This window comes from Emydura macquarii, unplaced genomic scaffold, assembly GCF_026122565.2.
Source record: "Emydura macquarii macquarii isolate MOO-44397 ecotype Brisbane River unplaced genomic scaffold, CSIRO-AGI_Emac_v2 contig_1644, whole genome shotgun sequence".
Classification (NCBI taxonomy): Eukaryota; Metazoa; Chordata; order Testudines; family Chelidae; genus Emydura; species Emydura macquarii.
The window spans coordinates 27,988,622-28,015,468 of record NW_027131781.1 but is presented as its reverse complement, the minus strand read 5'-3'; the positions used below and the strand labels follow the sequence as shown (position 1 = coordinate 28,015,468).

The 26,847-nt window shown below is 47.0% G+C and overlaps 1 protein-coding gene across 1 annotated transcript in view; it reads left to right on the top strand.

Annotated features, from left to right (window-relative positions):
- Positions 1 to 25,016, top strand: part of LOC137158379 (mucosa-associated lymphoid tissue lymphoma translocation protein 1-like) — a 45,533-nt gene extending 20,517 nt beyond the window's left edge. The window contains exons 9-15 of the mRNA XM_067556148.1: positions 2,470 to 2,647; positions 9,388 to 9,462; positions 10,534 to 10,661; positions 11,921 to 12,052; positions 15,296 to 15,447; positions 21,601 to 21,726; positions 23,857 to 25,016. Of these exons, the coding sequence (XP_067412249.1) occupies positions 2,470 to 2,647; positions 9,388 to 9,462; positions 10,534 to 10,661; positions 11,921 to 12,052; positions 15,296 to 15,447; positions 21,601 to 21,726; positions 23,857 to 24,216 (1,151 nt within the window). The 3' untranslated portion in view covers positions 24,217 to 25,016. The remainder of the gene's footprint in view (positions 1 to 2,469; positions 2,648 to 9,387; positions 9,463 to 10,533; positions 10,662 to 11,920; positions 12,053 to 15,295; positions 15,448 to 21,600; positions 21,727 to 23,856) is intronic.
- The last annotated feature ends 1,831 nt before the right edge of the window (positions 25,017 to 26,847 follow it).

The window sequence follows — 26,847 nt, the reverse complement described above, 5'->3', positions numbered from 1 at the left end:
GGTTGACTGGCTCATATCCACCACCCTAGGTCCGCCACGATTGAGGAACCCATAGTTCTTATAGAAAGAAATGATCAATACAAAAATGAACTTTTCCTCAAAAAGAGCAGTGTTCTGGTCCAGGCACCAGCTATGGTGAGGCTGTAGGACCACCACCAGTCAGGTCACAGAGTTATCTCCAATTTACATCCAAACCAAACATCCAGTTTTCTATGTTTTATTAACGAAACTAAATAACTTAGCAATAGCATAAAATACATCATTATAAACCAGCCATATTACAAGAGAGTGAGTTAATTCAAATCATTGAATGAATCTAATTATCAGGTTGATTAAACCATGTGAAATAAACAATTCTTTATAAATTCTGTGTCATAATGTGGGAAGGCCACACTCTTGTTTAACTATCAGCACCAAAGTAACAGGGCTTTCTCAGTTTCAATGACAATCAATATATTTAGGTTCCAGACAAATAGTTAATACAGGGAGGGTAAAATCACTGCAGTTCTGCCCTTAAGGATGCCCAAATTATTGGCTAGGTGATAGCCAATCCCTTCTCCCCTCACACAACAGAAGGTGACAATGAAACATTCAGGATGACACAGCTTGTGACATTTAATGTTCAAATGACAAATCTAGGTGAAAATAACATGATTTTTCAGGATCAAACACAGAGCTCCTAATCCATGAAATATATGGATGTGTGATCTTTTAGGCAGCAAGGTTGTTTAACCTAGTGCTGCTGTTAGGTATTTGAGGAACTGTTCTATAGGCTCCATTCTCAGATAGCGTCTGTGGGTTCTAGCCACACACAACGCTGACTACCAGCCATCTGCTGGCATTTAAAAACCAGTGCAAGAAGGCTGAGGGAGAGGCGTCTCTCTACCGACAAAGAATGTAAAATAAAACTAAACCCGGGGGGGCTGATACTTCTGCAGGATGGCTGTCACGACTTGTGGTTCCAGTCAGCTTTAGGAAGCCAGTGCGTGGTAAAAAAAATCAGCCAGTGGACTTATTGGCCCTGGTGTTTAATGTCAACAGACTTGTTGGCTGGTTAGGGGTCCTTTGCTTGCCGATGTTGATTCTTAGCTGTTGCATGTTGCTGGACTCATATCCTTGGGTGGCCAGCCAAAAGGGGTGGAGAAAGCATGGGTTTCTTTGTCAGGTGCAGTCCCATTGCATAGCCAGAGGCCAGCATCCAACAGAAACCAGAAGCAGCATCAGGATTTCTTCATTTCATTCAGTTTTTGAAGATGGTGGACTGCCTGGTTCCTCTCCCTTGGAACTTCTTTCAGAAGCTTCTTGGAGAATCAGAACGGGGCCTCCTGAGGTGACTGGCATCACCTGGGGGTGGGGGGGGGTCCAATTAGGTCACCTTGATGCAAATGAAGAACTCCCCATTTCCAGTAACTTAGAGTTTGGAAAATCCACAGATCTCTGGCCCTTCAGTCAATCAGCAGGTGTGTAGGTATTTTGAGGGATGTGAGGTCATGGGCCAGTCCACAGGCGTTATTGCAGGCATCCGAAAAAGTCCCACCTCAAAGATAATTTTAAAAATGCAAAGGTGGCAAAACATTGTAAATGAAAACACAGGAATACACCCAGCATCCATACACTCAGCCATGGCCAGAGAGTGGAAGTTTCCGTTTTAAAACCAGATGCTTATAACTTCCCCTTTATGTTTTTGTACTCAGCAGCTCATGTTTAAACAGCATTTTTTTGCCCCACAAAATCTGGAAGAAAGGTTAGACTTTAACTCGGTTAGGGTAAAAAAGGTGTTTTCTTCCTAAAATCACAATTTTGGGGGTTCAATTTTTATATGCAGGCATAGCTGCTTCATATAATGCATACGCACAAGAGGGCTGAATTAAAGTTGCATGGGCAATGTAAAGCTAGCATTTTCTATCTTTTGAATGCTTGATTTTGCAACCTTTATAGCATTATTTTAATGTAGTTTACATTTATATATATATGAAAAACGTGTTAAAAGAACGTTAAGGTTGAAAAGTCAAACACTCAGAAGTGTCACAGCACCCAGGAGGAGGGGATGAATTGTGGTGTGACACACCCACTCTGAGCTATCACAGCACCTCTGAGGAGGAGGTGTGTGTGCAGTGTAACCCGCTGTCAGGTGTCTCAGTGCCCAGGAGGAGGGGTGCAGGTTGCGGTGTAATATACCCGCTCTGAGGTGTGGCAGTACCTGTGAGGCTGGAGGGTGGGTTGTGGTTGCAGCTCCTGGGATGGGTGGGCAGGTTGTGGTGTAACACACCCTCTCTGAGATGACATGGAAACCCGTGAGGAGGGGGCAGGTTGTGGTGCAACACACCTGCTACACGGTGGGGGAAGGGAGACATGCTGGACATGGGAGCAATTGCCCTAGTAACGAGAAGCAGCCTGTGAATTCCATGGCTCTCGGCGCAAAGCCTGGCCTCTTCCTGTAACTCTCCCTCTCTTGTTCATGGTTTGCAGCCGTATTCTACTATGCTGGGCATGGATACGAACATTCAGGGAGAAACTACATGGTCCCCATTGACGCCCCGCAGCCCTACGCCCCCGAGAACTGCATCAGCATCCAGAGGATCCTCCAGAAGATGCAGCAGAGGCAGACAGCCCTCAACCTCATCCTGCTGGACACTTGCAGGAAATGGTAGGCTCTGCTCCCCCCCCCTCCCACGCCCCCAGGGATGGCAGGACATGGGGCCATTGCGTTCACGACCCAGAGGGGAGTCAGGAGAACAACCAGTGACTGTGGCCCAGCTCAGCAAGCTCCTAACGTTCCTCAGGTGAGAGGTTGCCATGGGCGTCTAGGGCACTGCTCCCACTGTTAAGATTACGCACGCTCAACTACCTTGCTGAATTAAGGCCTTAATTAAGAGATAACGACAGTGAGCTTAACTCCAGCCCCATTAAGGCTTGCAGCAACTCCTCTGGCCTGAAAGCTCCACGGCAGGAGAGCAAGCCGGACAGCACCTGAGCAGATGCTGGGGGAGCTGTAGCCCCTCCATGGGTGTCACAAGCCTTACGATCCTCCCCAGGGCTGTGACGCCTGGCAAAGACGGACCATTGAAGCAAGCACTGATTTTCCTGCAGGCTCCCAGGCGGCGGCCCAGACGCAGGAGGCTGGATCTTTCCCTGACACCAATAACCAGGCCTTTAAGATTGATGCGTTTTAGGGTTTATGTCCCAGATTAGATTAAATGGAGCTTTAAAGATCCATTAGGTTGTTTGTTTCCCCGTCGTGGCAGATGACCAGTTCTTCTGGCCACTTTACAGTGCACCCCAGCATACCGCAGCCTCACACTTCATGCACTCAGATTCCTGTGTGATATGTGAGCTGCTCCACACAAACAACCAGCAGCAGCCTCCGGCAAACAGCTGTGGGTTTGTTTTTCCATTGGTGCGTAATCGAAGAACCCATGTAATGTGTCAGAGGTGTCATCAAATAGGTCCTGGGGGCCACCCCTTGTTTGCTGTGTGCTTGCACCTGGTTAGGGCTGAGGCAGTCGCTATGTAGCTGCATTAATATCTTTCAATTGTAGCTCTCCATACCATAGATCTATGTGCTTCTCAGATAAATTAGCTCTGCGCAGCAAAACCATGTCCTCTGCATAACAAAGGACTGACACAACTCAGTTCAGAATGTTCAGAGGGAAATACTGCATCCCTTCTAAAGCCATCGGCCAACTCATTAATATAAAAATTAAAGAGGAAGTGGGCCAATGAGCACCCTGACAGACTTTTTGTGATAGATATAGTGTCAGTTAGCTCACGTGGCCACCCTATTCTAACTTTGGCCACCATTTGCCTATGAAGGGCTCTCCGCAGATAAAATAGCCTAGGGTGTATGCCGACCCTCACAAGTTCTTCCCAGGCATGACCTCTGTCAATAGAATCAAAAAATAATTTCAGGTTGACAAAGGCTGCATGCATTTTTCCCCACTTGGAAGAACAATATTTATGAATCAAATGAGAGAGAGGACAAAAGTTATCAGTGGTAGAGCGGCTTTTGATGGTAGGAACCGGCTGGTTCCTTAGCAGCTCTCTGCCCAATCCTCTAATCTCCCCAGGAGCTATCTGGTGTACATTTTAAAAAACCCACCTATGAGGCAATGATTCCCAGCATCATTTCTCTCTCTTTATTTTTCTAAAGTGGAACAATAATACCTGTGCACCAACCCGAGGTGGAAAATCCTCTATTATTTGTATTAAAAATTTTTGCTAACACATGGGCCCACCAATCCATATTGTCCTTAAAAACATCTGCCGGGATAAAACCCAGAGCTTTGTTATGGCATTGTTGGTGTATCAAATTCTAATTTCCCTGGTGGAGAGTGGGGGCCATTCTGGAAAGGAGCAACAGGTAAGCTCCATGAAGACAGACCATTCTGTAAGGTTAATAGGTACAAGGCAGAGAAATGTCCATCCCAGGCATGCTTAGGAATAAGAGCTTCAATAGCTACGAGTTTAAGGCCAGAAAATCTAGTCTGACCTCCTGTATAACACAAGCAAGGGGATTTCACCCAAACCGCCCTGTCTTAAGCCCAATAACTTGGGTTTGATAAAGCATAACTTCCAGAAAGACATCCACTCTCGAACTGGAGACATCAGGAGATGGAGAATCTACCCCGTCCTTTGCTAGTTTGTTCCAATGCTTAATCACCCTCACTGTTAATGATTTGTGCCTGATTTCTAATTTGAATCGGTCTGGTTCCAGTGTCCAGCCATTGGTTCTTGTTCTGCCTTTCTCTGCTAGATAAAAGATCCTTTTAGTAGCCAGTCTTTTCTCCCCATGAAGGTACTTATACACCGTAATCAAGTCACCTGTTAATCTTCCTTTCGATAAACTAATCACATCGAGCTCTCTAAGTCTCACTGTACTGTATTTTCTCCAGCCCTTGAATAATTTTTGTGGCTCTTTTCTGTACCCTCTCCAATTTTTCAGCATCTTTTTTTAAATGTGGGCACCAGGACTGGATGCAGTATTCCAATATCAGTCACATCAATGCTTTATATGGAGGTATAGTCACCTCCCCAGTTCTTCTCACTACTTCTCCATTTATACATCCAAGAATTGCCACAGTCTTGCACTGGGAGCTCACAATGATTTGCTTGTCTACTGGGACTCCTAATTCCTTTTCAGCTGAATCACTGCTATCTAGGATACAGCCCCCCATTCTGTAGATACGGCTTGCATTCCTTGTCCTTTGTCCTTGTGTAACTTTGTGTTTGGCTGAATTTTTATCTTATCACACAGGGGATAATGAGCACTGCATAGTACAGCTGGTCAAAACATGTTTTCTTGGGGGGTTTTTTAAAAGAATTTTTCAGGTTTTCATTTAAAACATGTTTTTAATGTTGACAAAAACCTAAAAATAAATTGACAATTTTTTTTTTCATTAAAAACACTTCCATTGAATCAAAAAGTTGTTTATAGTTGAAAAAAGGTTTATATGAAACACCTTTGACTATCTCTACTGCATAGAGAATATCAGTACAGAAGTGTCGTTCTCGTTAATTTGCCAATCACAAGCATTATGTGCCAGTCAAATTATCGAACTGTCAGTTAGTTCAATCTACTGTAATTCCAAATTTAGGAATAGGTGATTACTGAACCTATCAACTTAAATTCAAAATGACCTTTTTATCAGAATTCAGAGCCACACTTTTTTATTCGCCCACTTACAAATATGTCACACTCTAAGCCCCAAATATTCAAAGAGCATTTTGGGAATAAATGAGCAAAAATCTGCCTCTTTTCTAGGAAGTAGTTAACGCTGATTAACTGAGCTGTTGCTGAGTAAAAGGAAATTCATGTATATGTGTTGCTGCCCCGGCCAGGTGAATGTGGTGCAAACATGAATTCCACTGCTTGGCTTCTTCATGGTATTTCAAGGCAGGGTTTCCCCTTCTTTCCTTTAAATATAAGACAAACAATGGAATTAAACACAAATACTTTTAATGAAGCTTTAAGGCTGCCCAGGTAACAATAAAAAAGTCAGAGAGTGATGGAGGGAAGGGGTGTAATTTGGAGGATCTGAACCAAGCATGCCAAGTTCCTCCTGACTGACTTGGAGAGCTGAGTCCATCCCAGGGGTCTACAGCAATGATTCATCTGGCGCCGTTTCACAACCTACCTTGTTAACAAAGCATAAAGCTGCATGCAGAGTGCAAGAATTTCCCCAGTTGCAGCCCAGCTGAGTTTACCCTGTGGCAGAACTTCACAGTTTTGCATTTTTAACTGTGCAGCCGCAACACTGATGTAGGGCCGGACTGTCAGAATTGACATGGGGTTGGATTGTCTGGCTGTGATTTCCCGTCTTTGCAAGGAAGGGAGGGGTCAGGTGCCTCCACAGCACTGCCTCCCCACCCTCGCCAGGCCCTGATTAGGCTCTCCAATCCATGCAGGCTGGGGGCTGGGTGGGCTGATAGGATGGGAACAAACCAGGGGAAGTGGCTGGGTCAGAGGATGCACATCAACTTCCCTCTGGCCCAGAGGAAATTGCCAGAGAAAGCAAATGCAGACAGGAATTGTAGTAACATTTTTACGGCTCCTCTTGGGCCCTAGGGAACTGCAGCCGACAAGGGGTCTAATGGAGCTGTGCCACAACTAGGGCCCGGATTCCCCAGGGTTTTGGGGTGGCTTTTCCATGGAACCCCTCTTTTGCTTCCCCCCTCCCAGTCAGGGGGAATCTCTCAGGAAATTCTCAGCAGGACTGTTAGATAACAAATCACCTGCCATGGCCTTACCCTGCAGGGTGGGGGAGGGATGGTATCGGCCCTGCGGAGTTTGTGTTTAGTCCAGACTTTCTCTGCTGATTTAGCGAGCTGGCAGCTCTCAGTTTCTCCACCCACTTCCTGCCCCAAAGCCCAGGACCTTTGCCTTTATACACCAGCAGTGTCCTGAGGTTTGCTGATGTTTTCTGCTAGGTTTTGAAGCAGAGCCACTATGTGGATGCAGAATACTTGGGGGAAGGGACTGTTGTTTTGTTGTGGGTTTACACAGCACCTAGCATGGTGTGGTCCTCTGCTGAATAGTAGTAGTCACCCAGGGCCTTGTAGGTTAGCTTCCCATCTAAGGAGGAATCAGTAACATGGAGTCTGGTTACACTCTCCATGTATCTTGTTTTATTGACATGCCTGCGTCCGGCCTGCAGTGAGATGGTCTCACACAGCCTGCCGGGCAGACCCTTCCCCAGGAATCTCAGCCCAACCCCAGGGCCTGGTTCCCGGAAGCAACTTGGCCAAGCATTGACTCCACTCAGAGCCCCAGGCAGTGAGCAAACCCCCCTCCACCTCCGCTACTCACCCTACACAGAACCTTGCATAAGCAAACTGAAGACAGCAGAGCATATCTCCCTAAGACTAGACATTTGCTCACATGATAAGAAAAAGACCTTGGATGTCTATGTGTAACAGCGCCATAAATAGTATATTACAATGAACCATTTAGCAGATGCAGTTCCCATTTTCTGTTCTATTTAGTTTTTTAGCCAGTATGCATCACTGAGATATCTGAGCACTTTGAGATCTTGGGACTATGGGGACCCGGACAAAGTGATCTGTGTCTGGGGCTGTCGCTGTTGGGCTGCCTTGTGCCAGAGTCCAGTTGTCCTTGCACCTGCTTTACACAGGTATCCATTGAATCCAGTGGAATTGCTCCTGATTCACCCTCGCGTGAGCACACAATCAAGCTTACTGGCTTGTTGGCATTTTTGGGCATGTTGCCGAAGACAAATGTGCATAAATCTCCCACCTACGTGGCATGTCAGTAATTGAAGCCGATGAGCTACCCGTGGTGTAAATGAGATAGAGAATGAGGCCCAGTGTCTGGGCGCTCACCCTGCCTGTCCTCTCCATTGCCAAGGATGTCTCTGTGTTCCCTCATGCCCTGGAAACATATTCCAGCTAAGCCTTGTCCTCAGTCAGGGCAAACAAACCCAAACCGATTTTTCCACTCCCTTTGCCCAGCTGGCTTTTCTGGAGCTGAGCGCATCTCTCTGTGTTGCCCTCTGCAAACAGCTTTTCAGCAAAGCATCGGAGTGCGGCCTGTGGATTAGACACACACCATGAGCTGTGGGGGGAGGCAGTGAGGGCTCCGGTCTATTCTGGGGTCTGACATCTTGTTGTTCCTCGCGTCTGGAATCCTCTAGCCACTTGTGGTTGTCTGGAGCGGCTGAGGGCAGATAGCTCTCTCCATTCATTGATTTTACTTAGAAACGTGCTTCACGCCTGTCCTTGTCCCTCCTGGGTGTGTTTGAAGGGTCAGTGCAAGGCAGGCAAACATTGCCATCCAGCGGCGGCCCCCTGCTTCCTGATCACCAGCTATAAACAGTCAGCCTCATTTGTGGACGCGATGAAACAGGGACATCCTGTATCTCCTCCTCAGTGGGCCAAGCCGCCGGGGAGCAGATAACGCGGCTGCCGACAATCCTCTGGGCCTGGCTGTGATCTCAGTTCCACACGTGCAAACTGGGAGTGACTCCTTTGTCCTGGTGTAAACCTGCTGCAAGTGAGAGAGGCCCAGGCCCTCCCTATAGACAGGTCTCTTCAGTGCCCAGAGATACAGCGTAATGCTAGTTCTCCCCCAGTAGGCTGCAGTCGGTAACCTCCTGGGCAGACCCCATCACTAACGCTGTGCACAAAGGATCTCTCGGGCGTGTTGCGGTGGAAGCCAGGCCCTTTGTACCAGATCAGCCCTGATGCCCTTTATCTGATCTGGGGAATTATGGGCCAGCTCTTTGGTCCCAGCAAGGCCACTCTGCATGGCGGTGGCAGCAAAGCGACCCCAAAGCTGCCCTAACAGGGCAGTGGGGGATTCCTGTGGCAATGCGGGCAGCCTGGCTGGCTTAACCAGCTCCCTGGGGAAGGGAAGGAGTGCATGCTCCAGCAGTCTTCACCCGCATACCTGCCCCCCCAGGGAGGGGAGTGCATTGTGAATCAACGTACGAGCTGTTACGAGTCCTGATGCAGCTCTACACTATGCTGGTGGAAAACCAGCCCCAGGATCAGAGCCCCAAACAGCTCCTTTCCAGCTGCACACTCAGCTCCCCCCCCAGGAGTCAGTCCTGCAGTTTTATGCCAGGCATTTTTCCCTTTGCTCAGCCCTGGTAGCACAAAGAGGCCAGAGTCTGGCTGGGCTGGGGGTGCGCTCAGCTGTTGAAAAGACCCCATGGCTCCTGCCACACCACCCTCCCCTGGCTTTCCTTGCTGGCAAACATTTGGAAATTGGGTCTGATGTGATTGTCGAGTGCATTCCTGTCGCTCAGCAAACACCATTATGTTGACCATATGGGGTCTGTTCACCCACAGGGACGGGGCCAGCCTGTGCTTATCTGAAAGTGAATCCCCTTTCACCCAGTTCACACCGTTACATCCTTTCATCTCTAGGTACAACCCGCAGTGTGCGTTGTCACTGGTGCAGCCGCTGGAGCCCTGGGGGAATACGGTTTACGGCTACGCCACGTAAGTATCTGTGCAGATTGCTCGTGGCTGGAGATCTTTGGCACTTCACAGTGCTGTGGCTTGACGTTCTCGCTTCTGCAGGGCTGGAGCACTATGCCATTGACGGGGAGGGTGTGGTGTGTGTGTGTGTGCTGAGAATGCCCAGAAGCTGCCACAGCCTGGTCTACATTTGCCAGCTAGCACCGGTGCAGCTGACCGTCCCTAGTGCAGAGAGGGCGTATCTCTGATCTTTGTTTCTCACACTTTCTCTCTGGCTTTCCTGAGCTGTAACCTCATCTGTCCCTGTGCTGGCAGCAGTTGTGGTTGATCCACCATTAAGATTGTAATTGTAACACCCTTTTGTGGCCTAATATCAGTGAGTGTTTGTAATGGAGTCTCTCCCCACAGCCCAGGACACATCCAGCCCGAGCCACAGGGTCCTAAAGTGAGACACTGAACTGGCTGTTCTGGATGGCAGCACCTCCTGCTGGGCTACCATTCTCCAGGGCTAAAATTGGATAATTCAATTAACACCCCATGGGGCAGTGCACACGACCCCCCCCATGAGTCACAGAACTCTCTTAAGTCCAGGAGATCATTGTGAGGGAGATTTTCAGACAGGCTGAGCTGTCGTAACTCTTCCCCCACTGAAAAGAAACAATACAATACAATTTCCTTTTCATTAAAACAAGTCCCTGTGTCACACTAAAATGCTGCAGATAACGCCCAATGGCTGACAATGCAAACAGCAACAGAAACTACAGACAGGGCATCGTACAATGCAACCTTATCATTAGAGGACCAATACTCTGAAGCAAATACAGATGCGCGTGTTCCTTCATCCAAAGGAGCAGCCTGTATTACTCTGATTTTTCAGCCCCCTGAGTTTGCAAGGGTTCTGTGTTGTTCCCCCAGGATTGGCAACTTGACTTTCCAATGTCCTTCTTAACATGGCCAAAGCTATAACTTGGCCAATAGAACAGGAATGGTTACAGTGACTCCTGAATCAAAGATGTTTCCGGGGCTTAGGGCTTAGCCCCTATGCAATGTCAGTGTGCCACATAGCTCATGGTTGTGTGGTTGCCTTTGAAGGAGTGAAGATGCAGAAGCCTACGAGGTTCAGGATGGGGAGTTCAGCTCCGGGATCTTCATGAAGTATCTGAAAAAGCACATTCTGCAGGAAAAGAAAGTGACCCATGTGCTGGAGGATGTGCTGGAAGGTAAATATTGTAGAGGCGCTGTTTAGTTGAAGCTGGAAGCTACTTAAAGGGTAAAGGTGAGGTACAGTCACTGATCACGGATTCAAAGGAAGAGGAGATGGAACAAACAGACAAAGGAAAGGTCAATGTGTCCCCAGGCCAGTTTGTCCAAAAGCATCAGAGTGAAGGGTCTGAACTACTAACAGAATCCATCTCGCATTAAAATCAGTAAATACGCTGCTCCGGTGGGGGGGAGGAGACAATGTAGCTCTCTTTACAAAAGGCTCTAGAGGTGATCCTGGGAATTAGAGTCTAGGAAGCCTCACATCAGAACCAGGTACGCTGGTTTAATTAGAATAACAAGACCCCTGAGTGAACATAAGATGCTGGGTATAAACCAGCACAGCTTCTGCAAGCGAAAATCCTGCCTCCGCAGTCTACTAGAATTCTCTGATCATGGCACCAACATAGCAGGAGCTAAATGAGAACCAGCTGATAGCATTTATTCGCTCCTTCAAAAATCCTTGGCAAAGCCCCTTGCAAGAGGCTATTAAGGAAATGAATTAGTCGTGTGCAGATGTGCCAAGTCAGAAACAGCTGGGACAGAAGCAAAGCATAGAAAGGAACGGTCAGTTTCCATCAAGGCACAAGGTTAGCAGTGGAGTCCCCATACTAGAGCTGGTGCTGTGTAACGTGTTTGTGAACAATCTGGAGAAGTGAGATGGCAACGTTTGCCGATGACACAGGGGCAGTTGAAATCCAGCACGAGAAATGTGAGATAAGGAATGGTCGGAACTTTTCACGCACATTGCTGGGTTCTCAATGGACTATAATCCCTTGGGAAAGGGACCTGGCTGTTGCTGCAGGCAGCTCAGTGAAACCTCTGCTCAGTGTGCAGGTGCGGTCCAGAAACCAAACAAGATGTTAGGAGGCATAAAGGAATGGGATGGTGAATATTCCAACAGCCTAATATTCCAGCCTTCACTTGGATACCGGGTGCGGTGCTGGGCAGTAGCTTGTTGAATGTTTAGTGGGGGTTCAGAATTGGGCCACGAGAGGACTGGGGCACAGCAGAAACCATATGTGGAGGGATGGGAATGGCTGCAGGGACGGTGTGAGCCAGGTCTCCAATTTAGGGGGAAAATTCAAAGGCGCAAAGAAGACGTGGGTGCCCAAACCCCACTGACTCTCCATGGGAGCTGGCTGCCTCAGCAGCCTTTGTGCCATTGTGGGTCATCCCTTTGAACTGTTACTACCCAGGCAGCTGTTTCTCCCCCCAGACATTGGCCGGGACCCCTTAGTAACTGGGAAGCAGGTGATGGAGATCAAGCACACTCTGAAGGAAGCCCGATCACTGACTGACCCCATCTGCACCACTGGGCCAACTTCGGCACTCTGGGGACACAGCCATGGTAAGAAACCAATGCAGCGCCCTTAACCAGGCTGTCTCAGCCCCGGCCCTGGGCATCCCCAGCAAGGTACATTAGCACCTGGCCTTTTAAATACTTACAGCAATAGTGTAAAATGTTGTCATTGGGTTTCCCTGGTCTTGCTTCACGCAGCGCCCTGTTCACAGCCACACAATGGGGCGCCTGTATTTCTGCCACCTCCTCCTGGAAGAGGTCCAGGCCATGGAGAGGGCTAGCAAAGCTGTGGGAGCCATTTTGGGAAGGGGGGGGTGCTGGGTGGGTGAATCCAGGGGGAGCTGCTGCTGGGGTCTGGGCGTACAGCACTGAGTGGGGTGGGAGCCCCACTGCAGTAAGAGCCAGATGGGAGAGAAGCAAAGGCAGCACCTAGGATGTGGGGAGCAGCAAACAGAGGGAGGTCTTGCTGCCCCTGTCGAGTGAGAGGCTTCACCCAGGCAGGTTCAGATGCAGGAAGCAGGAAGCTTGCAAGGCAAGCCAGCAGGCTTTGAGAAGTGGGGCTTGGGAGGACGTGATTCAGCTGCTGGCTGAACGCTGAAGAGATTCCTGGGCAGGGAATTAGAGTGGAAATAATGGGAGAGGGGCAAAGAGAACAGCAGCAGCAGGGAATTTGCAGAATGGCTAGGGAGGCTCAAAGAGATTGATTCACTGATACCCAGCATAGCAGGCTGGGCCAGGGCAGGGCAAGCCACAAGGAGTATTTCAGGGGTCACTGCCCAGCCCTGTCCTGGGGCCAGCAATTGACGACATGTACCTTCCCGCACTGCAGGGATAACTCAAGCACTGCAGGCAGAGGAGACAGTGGCTGGTACAGAAGGGGCGCCCTCTCAAAATGTAATTGTAAACAGGGAATCACCATCCAAAGGGTGTGGTTCTAGTGGGGTCCTGCGGAGATTAGTTCCTGGCCCGATGCTGTTTAACATTTTTATTAATGACCTGACCTGAAAGACAACATAAAAGCAACTCTGATAAAGTTTGCAGAGGACACAAAAATGGAGGGAATGGTAAATAATGAAGAAGACAGGTCACTGGTAGAGAGCAAACTGGATCACTTGGTAAACTGGCTACAAGTAAACAATATGCATTTTATTACAGCTAAATGTAAATGTATATTGTGACATACCAGGGTACAATCCAGACTTTTTCTCACCTGTGGGTGTCCTTAGTTTCCCTTCATTTTGATGACTCTGTTTACTGCTTCAATGCAAATTAAGCAGAGCACACATTCCTTTGTTTAGGACAGATCTGTTTGCCAATCTCAGTTTGAGCAAGGCTGTGGGATTTGGAAGGTGTGTCAATGTTATCATACAGGCAAACGTCATAACTCTACACACAATGTTGCCACACATATTTTATCAGGATGATACTGACCAGCAAATTATGACTTTTCAAATGATACCTTACAAGGCATGCCTTGTACAAAAATGATTACAATAACATGTAGGGTGTGATACAATGGTATATTCTTTCACACATATATCTAGGAACAAAGAATGTGGTCATACTTACTGGATGGGGGATTCTATCCTGGGAAGTAGGGATTCTGAAAAAGATTTGGGGGTCGTGGTGGATAATCAGTTGGTGCGACACTGTGACCAGAAGGGCTAATGGAATCCTTGTCTGTATAAACGGGAATCTCGAATGGGAGTAAATAGGTTATTTTACCTCTGTGTTTGGCAATGGTGCAGCTGCTGCTGGAATGCTGTGTCCAGTTCTGGTGTCCACAATTCAAGAAGGATGCTGATAAATTGGTCTGGTGAAGAGCCATGAGAATGATTAAAGCATTAGAAAATCTGCCTTATACTGATAGACTGAATGAGCTTTCTCTATTTATTTTAACAAAGAGAAGTTTAAGGGTGAATTGATTACAGTCTATAAGTATTGTTGTATTAATTTAGATGTAAGGCTAAAGGCATTAACATAACCGAGTCACCATCCAGCATTAAACAGAGTTAAGGCGTGGGTTTGGTCTACAGAGACCTCAGCCTACTTATGTCCTATGGCAAACATACCATTAAAAATCCTTTTAAGCTTTTATTAAAGATAAGGAAAAGAAGGGAAAATAGTTAAAGCATTTACAACGTAAAGTATTAAATAGGGCTTTCATTTTAACAGCATACCGTGTTCCTTTCTCTTTACCTGGAGAGAGTTTTTAGAGGGAAAAATCCCTGTGTTAGGCAGTCTCTTAGATGTTATCAAAGATGGTGATAACTGTCCTTTCGGACAAAAGAGAAGAAGTTAGTTGAGATGAGATGGAGTTGTTGCTATTGATAAAGTCTAATCCCATTTCATCCCAGGTGATATTTGGGATTCAGCTGAAGTTGGTAGATGTCATCTGGGTCCTTTTCTCTGGTCCTGTCTGGTCAGGACAGCTCTCAGGATGAGGTTGATGAAGGCCTGGAGTCCCAGGAGAGGGTGCGGGTGGCAGTCATGATTGTGAATCTCACCCAAGTAGCCAATTTTTCTCCCAAAGTCTCTTTCTTCAAGGACCCCAAAAGGGACAGAATAGCACATCCCCTCATCATTCTGTCCACTAATTAGGCCTCGATTCTGAAGCACAATTTTGGTTCACTAATTTCTGATTCCACATGCAAGGACTGTGTTGAAATTGTGCTTGGTAAACCAAAAATTATTTTAACACAGTCCTTGAGTTATATCAGGAGGCCTTTTTGTTTGGACTAGTTTAATCAGTCTGTCTTGATTTCATGCCTTTTCCCATCAGCATTTGCTGTTCCAGGTTACTGTGACATCTTATGAACTTACATTCCTTACAGTTGAACTCACAAGTGGTAATTAGGCCTACAAATTTACCCTAAAACAGTACCTATTTGGGGAACAAATCATTAATAATGGTCTCTTCAGTCTGGCAGAGAAAGGGCTAACACGATCCAATGGCTGGAAGTTGAAGCTAGACAAATTCAGACTGGAAATACACCATACATTTTTAACAATGAGGGTAATTAACTATTGGAACAATTGACCAAGGGTCATGATTCTCCATTACTGACAATTTTTCAATCATGGGTAGATGTTAGCATCGTCCTCGGAATTATTGTGGGGGCAATTCTTTGGCCTGTGTTGCACAGCAGTTCAGCCTGGATAATCGAAGCCATCCCTTAGAACCTACGAATCGTTCCCATCTGCTGGCTGGGGCACAGCAGTGAGACAGAGAAGGCCTGGTGCTGTGCGTCCTGGCCTCTGCAATGACTCCTGCTCTGATTTCACTTGCAGAGCTGCTAAAGGAGACACTGACTTTTCCGTGCGGCATCCAAGTGGAGCTTCGCTTCCAGGTGGTTTTCTCTAACGTAATGCACGTGAGTGCAAAGCTGCAGGCTCCTCCGCCACATGTTACCGACATCCGGCTCCTGCTCTGCAGCCCCGTGGTGAGCTCCTTTATGTCTATGCCTGGGACCTGTACTTCCCTTCCGCCCCTTTCTTCAGCAGAGACGGGAAGGTGACAGGATTGAAAAGGCAGCAGACACTGTAATGCCAGTGGCTAGGCAGGAAGGAGGAACAGTGCGTAGGTGAAGGTTGCGGAGTGTGGGCAGGGTGTGTGTCGTGTGGGCGGGGTTTAGTAGAGGGTATGTCTCCGTGTGTAGAGAGGGTGGGATGTACACTTGGGACGGCAGGGAGGGGGCCTGGCAGAGGCTGGGACAGGTGGGTGGAAGCCTGAGGTAGTGCTGTTGGGGTAGGTGCGTTCAGGGGCCAGGCAAGGGGCACTGTGTGTTGAAAGGTGGGGTGGGGATGAGCTGCGGGGTGGGCGTATCACTCTGTCTCCAGGGCATCTGTCTGGCAGCCCTCTGGGGAACTGCATTTCCGGCCATTGTCAAGTGGGGGACCTGGGTGTCTTTGCTGTGCCCAGCAAAGAAGAGCCCTGCAGCCATCAGGAAGCCTGGGGATGTGAGATCCTGCACTGAGGGTGTCTTGCCTGGACCCTATGTGTTCCGGGCTGGAGACAGAGCACTGCAGGCCGGCTTGATGCTGCATCCCGGGGACAGAGACACTAGAGGGATGTCAGATGCTGCTGGAGAAGGCTCCTTTGACTGGGGTAGAGTATCTGACGTCCTGCTCGACATACATTTTAAGAACATAAGATGTCAGCATGTGAGTAATTTTGCATATGTTACCCCTCCATACACCACACGATAGCATTAATAATCAGTGAGTTCTGAAGTTTCCAGTGATACATGCCACCCGTGGGGTAAATATCATGACAACAGTGTTTCCTCTGACATCGGGATGCTCCTGGGGTCACAGAGACCCAGTCATTGGGGTGGTAATTCAGGAAGTACTGTGGTGCTGTTCAGGAATCTGGTTCACTCACTTCATCTCTCCATTGGTCTGTGGTCTTCATGGGCCACACGGAAGAAGAATGTCTTGGCAAATGCACCCCAAAAACAATGATGCATGTGACCGGGCACACCAGGCTCTCTGAGGCCCCCTGCTGAAGGCCTCCCCGTCCTACCACACCCTGCCCCAGAAAAGGAGCAGTGAAGGTGGGTCCTCCAGGCCTGCCTTGAGAGGCTGCAGGGAAGCAGCCAATCAGAGTGCAGTAGGCCCAGATAAAAGGAGCTGCAAGGCCTGCTCAGGACAGTTGCTAGTTGGGACCAGATAGGGAAGAAGGACTGGAAGGCTGTGAGACTCCTCAAGCTCAATCAGGGATAGGACTGGGAAGCTCTCCCGGCACAGAAGCCTGGGAGAGAGAACCCTGACTAAAAGGGGGCCGAGATTGTTACAAGCTCTCCAGGCAGAGGCCTGAGAGAGACCCTGTGCAAACAGGGAACAGACAGAGGACCCAAGAAGGTGATGGGACAGAGTGGGAAGCCGCCCAGGGAATGCAGCTGCAACAACTATTAAAAAAACCAGCACGTAGCTGCTATTTGTTGGGTCCCTGGGCTGGGATGCAGAAGAGTGGGTGGGCTTGGGTCCCCTCCTTTGGCCACTGGGGAAGTGGTCTAAGCCCCAAGGTGTGCATAAGACTCAGTACTAAAGGCCCAGAGTTGGGACTGAAGACCCCGGAGAGGGGCAATCATTTGTTGGACTTTGTTACATGCATGAACCCTTTCCAAGGTTAGATTTTGTTGACTTAGCTGGAATGCTGAGCCTCAGAAACCTGCATGACAAGGGCAACAGCTGACACGGGGCACTGCGAAAAGGGAGCGAGAAAGAGGGCAGGTTTACCCCCACCTGACAGGAGGTGCTCATGAGAAGTGAGTGTGCCCCATCACAATATACCTGAGACACCATGATGATATTTTCATCCTCTGGACAGACCGCTTAAATTCCCTTATAGATTTCCACCACAACTTCAATAACCACCCTCTGTCCATTATACTCTCAACTTTGGGACACTTCCACACCAGTATCAACTTCCTGGACACCACGATCAACTTCAGCAATAGAACTCTATTCACAACCATATGCAAAAAACCCACGGATCACCGGACCTGCCTTCATGGATCCAGTAACCATCCCAAACACACCAAGAAATCTATGATCTACAGCCAGGCACTCAATTACTACAGAATATGGTCTGAGAAAAAAGTTCAGGATATATACCTTAAAACACTTAAAACTGCCTTCACTAGACAAGGACACTCCACCTGAGAAGTTGATCACATCATGGAACGGGCCACACAAATACCCTGAGAGAACCTGCTTCAATACAGAAATAAAACTCCCTTGGACTGCACCCCCCTAGTTGTCACCTACCACCCCCACTGGAACTCATGTGGGGTATCATCAAACAACTACAGTCCACACTCGATGGGGACCCCATCCTGAAAGAAATCTTTCCTGGCCTTCAAATAACACCCCCCCCCCCCCACCTCTCCAAACTCATCGTCCGAAGCAAGCTCCCCATGGACTAGCATGCATTAACTCAAAGCGGCACCAGATTTGCCAAAACAGATGCAAAATCTACAGACATATCTCCACTATGATAGTGATCAGCGCTCCACACAACACACCTTTCAAAATCTATGGGTCTTACACATGCCTATCACAACACGTGGTGTACCTCATCCAGTGCGTTAAATGCTCCAGTAGCAACTCTGTGGATGAAGCCAGACAATCACTACTCTCTCAGATGAACTTATACAGGAAAATGATAAGACAAAAACATCTTATCATATGTAGGTGAACACTTTTCACAAAGTGATCACTCTGTATCTGACCTATCAGTCCTCATCCTCAAAGGAAACCCCACAACACTTTCAAAAGACCAGCCTGGGAGTTTACATTCATTACTCTGCTAGACACTAAAAATCATGGATTGAACAGAGACATTGGATTTATGGCTTATTACAGCCATCTGTAACCCGCTAACCCCCTTTTTTTGCTTCTGACTGAGGAAGTGTTAATGGGTCGCTCTACCTTGAATGGTCTCTTGGAATATGTTGTAACTACTTATGCTAAACAATGTACCATCTTGCTGTTGTAGTTGCTGGAATGAGCCACCAGAGAGCCTCATGGTCCCACATACCAGGCCAGCCTATTACACACACCCTGTTACACTAGGCAGGTCTATAATAGAAACATTTGCTGGTATAGTAATGTCAAGTAGAGAGTAATTAAAAAACATTTTTTTTACAGTTTTTATACTGGCAAAAGCCCTAGAATTCTCTGGCTGATTTATACCACCAGAACAGCACAAAACTGAGCATTCAGAAACTCTGTCTCTGTGTTCTTCAGTTCCCATTTAAGAACATAAGAATGGCCATAATGGGTCAGACCAATGGTCCGTCTAGCCCAGTATCCTGTCTTCTGACAGTGGCCAATGACAGGTGCTTCAGAGGGAATGAATAGAATAGGTAATAATCAAGTTATCCATCCCATCAGCCATTTCCAGCCTCTGGCAAACAGCAATCCCTGCCTACCTATCCTGGCTAATAGCCATCGATGTACCTATCCTCCATGAATTTATCTAGTTCTTTTTTTAACCCCATTATAGTTATGGCCTTCACAACATCCTCTGGCAAGGAGTTCCACAGATTGACTATGCGTTGTGTGAAGAAATACTTCCTTTGGTTCATTTTAAACCTGCTGTCTATTAATTTCATTTGGTGACCCATAGTTTTTGTGTTATGAGGAGTAAATAATACTCTTATTTACTTTCTCCACAGTAGTCATGATTTTATAGACCTCTATCATATCCTTCCTTAGTCGTCTCTTTTCCAAGCTTAAAAGTCCCAGTCTTATTAATCTCTAGATGAAAACTTTTCCATACCCCTAATCATTTTGCATTTATCAACATTGAATTTCATCTGCCTTTTTGTTGCCCAGTCACCCAGAGATTGTTTTTTTGTGAGATCCCTTTGTAAATCTTTGCAATCTGCTTTGGACTTAACTTTTTTGAGTAGTTTTGTATCATCTGCAAATTTTGCCACCTCACTGTTTACCCCTTTTTCCAGATTATTTATGAATATGTTGAACAGTACTGGTCCTAATACAGACCCTGAGGGACACCACTACTTACCTCTCTCCATTCTGAAAATTGACCATTTATTCCTACCCTTTATTTCCTATCTTTTAACCAGTTACTGATCTAGGAGAGGACCTTCCCTCTTATCCCATGATTGCTTACTTTGCTTAAGAGCCTTTGATAAGGGACCTTGTCAAAGGCTTTCTGAAAATCTAAGTAACTATATCCACTGGATCACCCTTGTCCACATGCTTGTTGACCCGCTCAAAGAATTCTAGTAGATTGGTGAGGCATGATTTCCCTTTACAAAAGCTGTGTTGACTCTTCCCCAACAAATTACGTTCATCTATGTGTCTGATAATTCTGATCTTTACTATAGTTTCAACCAATTTGCCTGGTACTGAAGTTAGGTTTACCAGCCTGTAATTTCCAGGATGACCTCTGGAGCCTTTTTTAAAAATTGGCATCACATTAGCTATCCTCCAGTCATGTGGTACAGAAGCTGATTTAAATGATAAGTTACATACCACAGTTAGTAGTTCTGCAATTTCACATCGAGTTCCTTTAGAACTCTTGGGTGGATACCATCTGGTCCTGGTGACTTATTACTATTTAATTTATCAATTTGTTCCAAAACCTCCTCTAATGACACCTCAATCTGGGACAGTTCCTCAGATTTGTCACCTAAGAAAAATGGCTCAGGTTTGGGAATCTCTCTCATATCCTCAGCCATGAAGACTGATGCAAATAATTCATTTAGTTTCTCCACAATAGCTTTATCTTCCTTGAGTGCTCCTTTAGCATCTTAATTGTCCAGTGGCCCCACTGGTTGTTTAGCAGGCTTCCTGCTTCTGTTGTACTTAAAAAAAGTTTTTGCTGTTACTTTTTGAGTCTTTGGCTAGCTGTTCTTCAAATTCTTTTTTGGCTTTCCTAATTATATTTTTACACTTCACTTGCCAGAGTTTATGTTCCTTTCTATTTTCCTCAGTAGGATTCAGCTTCCACTTTTTGCCTCCAACTGCTTCTTTTACTTTGTTGTTTAGCCAAGGTGGCACTTATTTGGTCTTCTTACTATGTTTTTAAATTTGAATTAAAATTAAAATTTAATTTGATTTAAATTGAGCCTCTCTTATGGTGTCTTTAAGAAATTTCCATGCAGTTTGCAGGGATTTCACTTTTGGCACTGTGCCTTTTAATTACTGTTTAAATAACTTCCTCATTTTTGTGTAGTTCCCCTTTTTTAAATTAAATGCTACTGTGGTGGGCTGCTTTGGCATTTCCTCCCCAACAGGGACGTGAAATTTTATTATGATATGGTCACTATTACCAAGCGGTTCAGCTATATACACCTCTTGGTCCAGATCCTGTGCTCCATTTAGGACTAAATCAAGAATTGCCTCTCCTCTTGTGGGTTCCAGGACTAGCTGCTCAAAGAAGCAGTCATTTAAAGTGTCAAGAAACTTTCTCTCTGCATCCCATCCTGTGTACCTGTCTGTTGCTGGACTTCTGCCTGCATTCTCTTTTTTCTCCTGCAGCTCTTTCTTTTACTGTTGTTTGTTTTTTATCGGAGGGTGGGGTGGGGTGGGAGGGCTGGTTTTCTTTAGTTTACAGAATGTGAATGAAGTGTATCTACCCCTCCCTCCCACTGCCCCTCTAAACTCCCTTGCAAAACTCCCCTGTTCCCTAGCACCTCTGGTTGCTTAGAAGCGGGCTTTTAAAACCCTGGTTCTCCCTGAGTAGCCCCGCCCCCTCGTTAAGGGTTGATGGGTGCTAAAGGACTTGAGGATCAAAGCCTGGTGAAGAAGCTCTCAGCCTTGCCTAGCAGGCTGTTAGGATCAGCACAAGGTCCCCCAACAAACTGACCACACACGATATACTTCAGTCTAGTAGCAAGTACACCACAAACACACACACTACAGACACCAAGCTCACCCAAAGGGTCATTGTGGCATTTGTGTTAGGAAATGCAGGATTTACCTTAACCAGAGCTCTCTGTGCAAGGCCAGCCCCAGATACTGATGGGTTTGAGCAGGCAGGTGTGTGTGTGAATTATTTGGCTTCTTTGGCTTGTGCTGAAAATGCTTTTTTGTTTGTTCTTCTCTGTCTGCTCCAGGAAATGCAAGATCTGGCCATGGTGAGCGATAGCCAGTCTGACCGGGTGGCATCGCTGCTTGTCTCACTATATGAGCAAGAGGAATTGGACTGTGTGCTTCGGCTCTGTGGCCTCCAGAAAGTTCAGGTAAAAAGCCACCCTCTGTGGAAATCTCACTGCTGGCTTTACTGCCTCAGCGAGCAGCTGGTGCCTCCCAGACCAGCCCTGCATGAGGCTTTCAGAATCCTCACACGTTCCTGGGTGGGAAAGGGAACAACGGTTCAGATAGGGCCCTGGTGCAGTGGCCTCTCTGTGGGCCTTGAACTCTGCTGTGACAGATTTGTGACCAAGACAACACTGCTGCTATCAGGGCAATTCACTGCCGGAGCACAAAAGACTTGACCCCCTTGCTCACGTTTCCTTTCTGCCTCCAAGACCAGAGGGCATGTTTTCCCCAGTCTTTTTGGTTTCAGGCAGGTGGCGGGGCCACAAGCAAAGATCAGACCCATCTCCAGTGGCTTACAAAATGTTTTAATTCCATCAAGAGACACTTACCTAGCCCATAGATGGACGAGGCTACTCAGTCAGAGAGGCTGAGTGATAGACGGCAAGGCCAGAAGGAGGGGTCATTATAGTCATCTAGTCTGACCTCTTGTCCAGTACAGTCCAGAGACGCTCAGCCAGTGAGCCCTGCGGTGCTGGGATTGATTCTTCCCTGCTACTGAGGGACACTGCTGAGCCCAAAACCTTCCAGCAGAGCCACAGCGTATCCTCACCAAAGAACCCAGACTTGATGTGAAAAGCCCAGAAGACGGAGAAGCCATGAAATCCTTCCCTAACCTGGTGCCAATGGATAATCGCCTCGTTACAAAATTGCACCTTATTTCTCATTTGAATTTTGCTAATCCAACTTCCAGTCACTGGCTCGTCTTATTCCTTTATCGGCTAGATTACAGGGCCCCCCTGTATCAGACGTTCTCTCTCTTCGTAGGTATGTAAAGGGGCATGTGTGTCCCATTCTTGATCACCAGAGTGCTGATCCATCCATTGGACCTCAGCACTTTGTCACAAGATCCTTATAAACTGCAATCAAGTCGCTTCTGACCCCTCGCTTCAATAAGCTAAGTAGATTGAGCTCTGTTAGTCTCTGACTGCACACTATGCTTTCCAGACCTCGAATTGTCCTTGTAGATATTTTCTGAACTCTTTCCAATTTGTCAACCTCCATTTTAAGTGTGGATACCAGAACTGGACACAGTACTGCAGTAATGGTCTTGCTGATGCTTTATACAGATGTAGAACCACCTTCCCACTCCTACCCAATGATCTACTTATGGGGACCCTATATGCTCTCTTAGCCCCAGCATTGCACTTCCATTCATCAATTGTTTATCTACCATAACACCCAAGTCCTTTTCAGTGTCATGGCTTTCCAGGATACAGTCCCCTATTCTATAAGTGTGACAGACATTCTTTCTTCCTAGATAAATGACCTTATATTTGACTGTATTGCATGCATGTTGTTTCATTGCACTCAGATTTCTCTGTATCAGTGATCTGTCCTTCTTACTTACCACATCCCTAGTTCGTGTCATCTGCAAACTTTACCAGCAATGATTTTATATTTTCTTCCAGATCATTGATAACAATATTGAATAGCATTGGGCCAAGAACAGATCCCACCCGGAGCTCACTAAAAACACCCTCATTCATTGACAGTTCCCCATTAACAACTACATTTTGAGGTCAGTCAGTTTTTCATCCCCCGAATGTGCCGTGCTTCATTCATTTTGAGCCCTTATGCCAGACCTGCCTTCCCTGGTACGTGTAAAGTCTTAAACCGGGGCCAAGAACAACAACATTGCAACAATTTTATAAGAAATCGCAATCTTCACCGTAAGAGGAGCAATCTCCCACAGAACCCCTGGGCTCCATTTAGCCAACCTCCTGTCACATGTCGCCAGTGACAAAGGGCACGTCCCAAGCCTAGCTTATCCTGTAGCCAAGACAGCTCATTTCAGTGGAAGCCAGAAAGTCCAGTGGGTAGAAAGTGGAAATAACGGGCCAGATTCACTGCTTGGGTAAGCAGAGGTAACAACCCAGTGAAGTGTCAATGGCCCGGGTCTCCTGGCCAGGGTTGTGTGCTGCAGACAGTGTCTGGGGGCAGTGGGCTGCCCAGAGCACCCAGTCCAGCCTTTGGTTTCTTGATGCTGATTGGAGTGAAGCCTGCTTTAGGTTTTCACCTGATTCACTTTGTGTCCTCTGCTCTTCCCCCAGACGGATGTGCTTCTGCAGCTGGATTTGCACTACACCCAGCTGGGCACCAAACAGAGAGAGCGCGAGACTCTGCAGAAAATCCTCCAGAAATCTCTACTTGCAAACTTGTTCAGCCAGAAAAACTCTGCAAACCCACCCTGCCCGGAGGGCCAAAGGGCTGCTGTCACCTTGTGCCCCACGGTTGCCCCTGCTGTGAATGCAGCCCACGAGGGGCCCTGCTCTCTGACAGCAGAGCCCAGAAACAGCTGGCAAGGTAGCAGCCAGTCGAACACATGCAGTGAGCCAGAGGAAAATGATGAGAGCGACCTGAGCAGTCTCTGTGCAGCGCTGCAAAGGGCTGGCCCAGGGCAGTGTCCTTGACATATGTGGAAACTGATCTCCCCAGCGGGGGAGTTCATTGCAATATAGGCAGACTGTATTTGTATTGCAAGTTACAAGCCAAACAACGCCCATAATCTGCATTCTTGTCTGAGCTCTTCTCCAATCATGGTCAAGGCTGCTATTCAAAGGGTTTCTCATCCCATTTAGCAGAGAGGCCTAGTGAGTGTTATTTGTGTCACGGGCAAAGCTCTAAACTGTTTAAAACAAGGACTTCTGCAGAGGGGTGATTTTACTGCCCACAAGACAGTGTGACTGACATGACTCATCACATTTCCCAGCAACAAACGTGTGTTGCCAACTGAGCTGCTTTGAGAGTCACACTTTAATTCGCAAGTGCCTGCAACAAGCACTGAAAAAACTAAGAAAGGGTGAGTGAATAGCTCCAAGAAGGTTGCAGGAGCTATAGGAAATGGTAAGTGAAGAGAGGCAAGAACTTTGCAGGCACATCTGAATCCACAGATACACTTAAAAAAACAAACAATTCCCTCAGCTCTGACCACAATGTTGTATGAATATTACAAAGAATCAACAAATGGCAAATGAAAAATTTCATGAATGTGCAGCAGTTTTCAGTATGTGGTGCCAAAATGTCATTACGCCTTTCTGTCTAATAGGAACATGCAACAAATAGTTGTGCAATAACGCACTTACGCGTTTCTGAAGGATATATTTGATCTCTATATTTGGGATGATGTCATTTTTTCTCTAAACCACGTCATGTTGGGAATGCACGTAATTTTAATGTATTTTGACATATTTATTATATTGATTTTTTTCCCTATTTCTAAGGTGGGTCAGAGTTAAGGGTTTTATTATGTTCTAGATTACAGTGTTTGCGGGATGTCTCTGATGTGGCTGGATGCTTCGCCTAGTGTTCTCTCGTGTCTGAGTGGTTTTAGGTATCTGTGGGTGGGATTCACAAGGAGGATTTAGGCATCTCATTGCCCCTGTCGGTGTCTAGATCCAATATTTAGGCACCAGTGGCATTCACAAAACACCTCACCCTGGAGTTTTCGCTGCCAATGTCCCAGAGGTGCCTAAATTTCAGTGGCTGGGCAGGCATACAAAGCCTACTTTCTATTAAATATTCATTGGAACAGGGGACTGGCATGTGGGTCTCCCACTTCCCAGGTGGGTGCTGTATCTACTGGGCTATAGAGTCATTCTCACATATTTAATTATTCCCCTTTGTGAGTCCTACCCTGTGTATGAAGGTGTGCATTTTCTTTCTAGTGCTTAGATAATGTGACTGCAGCTTGAACTGTAAATTACCAGTTTTCCTGGTATGGGAATTGCCTGGGGTTTTTTGGGTTTTTTTTTTTTAAAGAAATGAAGGAGCCCTGCCAGTGTCGATTGCGCTGCGGTATGAAACAATTCACCTAACGGGAAGCTGTCCTGTGTGATGGCTGTCACAGACTGAAGACACCTGTTAAATTTCATTTAAGTCCTATTTTGAGGGCTGAAGTGATCCATAGGCCGTGTGCTGCCTCTCTGGAGAAGAACGAGGGGTGGATCTTCAGCTGCTCTATAGTTCCACTGAAGTCTGTGTGCTGAGAAGAGAGACAGAAACCCACCTTTGTGCACCAAGCTGTGGAAGTGAGGGGGAGGAGGGGGCTCTGCTGGAGCGCACCCTCAGAGCAGCGTGCACAATGCCTGTCACCATGCACAGATGTGTTCTACCTGGGTGGTGACAGTCACCAAGCACCCCCCCCCCCCGGGTCTGAATGTGGGGCTTCCAAGGAGCTGCTTCCTGCAGCACGTGCCAGTGACCTTGCATAGTATGGATGGCATTCTGGAAAGCAGCATAGCACATCGCAATGCTGTCGGGTGTCCAGGCCTGTCTGTCTGTCTGGTGTAGTTCCTGGGGATGTAAAGGTTGGGCCACAGCAAGCACTATGCAGCATCTGCAGCTGCTTACGTCTCGGAGCAAGAAAGGCCTGAGGAATTATTGGGTGGGTTGAGTGGGGGTGCAGGATGTTGTAAGTCACGTGACATTAATGGTAATTGAGGCTTCGAGATCTTTTGCCAGTGACTCGGTCTTGCTTGTCAGATACCAAACTAACAGTAACTTTAAAACTTCCATTAAACCCCCCTCATGAAAATCAACAGAACCTGGCCCTATGACTCTGTGCTGAAGGTGCAGTATTTCCTGAGGTTGAGAGAGTCTGAATTTATTGCATTACACTTGGGGACAGCACCTTCAGTACCTGCACAAACAGAGATAAGTCATTTACAAGAGACAGAGAGTCCCATAGAGTCCAGCCCTGAGGGCTGTCCAAGGTCATCTTCTACTGTGTGTTATAGGTGGAATTTCTGCTGCTGCTGCCGCTTCCTAAAGTTAAGGTTGCCTGACACATCCCATTACAAGATCCTGTTTTCATTTGCTTATAACTTTGCCAAACTTTAACCATCTGAACTGAAATTTTCTATGCCGCGTTTCTGCATCGAGCTGATTTTTTAAAAATTTTTTAATTGCTCATGATCTTCATGGACAGGATATCAAGGCACAGCCGAGTTGGGGAGTGTATCCAGAATGGGGACTGCTGTTTGCAGATGATATTGTCCTTCTTGCTTCTTCAGACTGTGATCTCTGACACGCACTCAAATGCT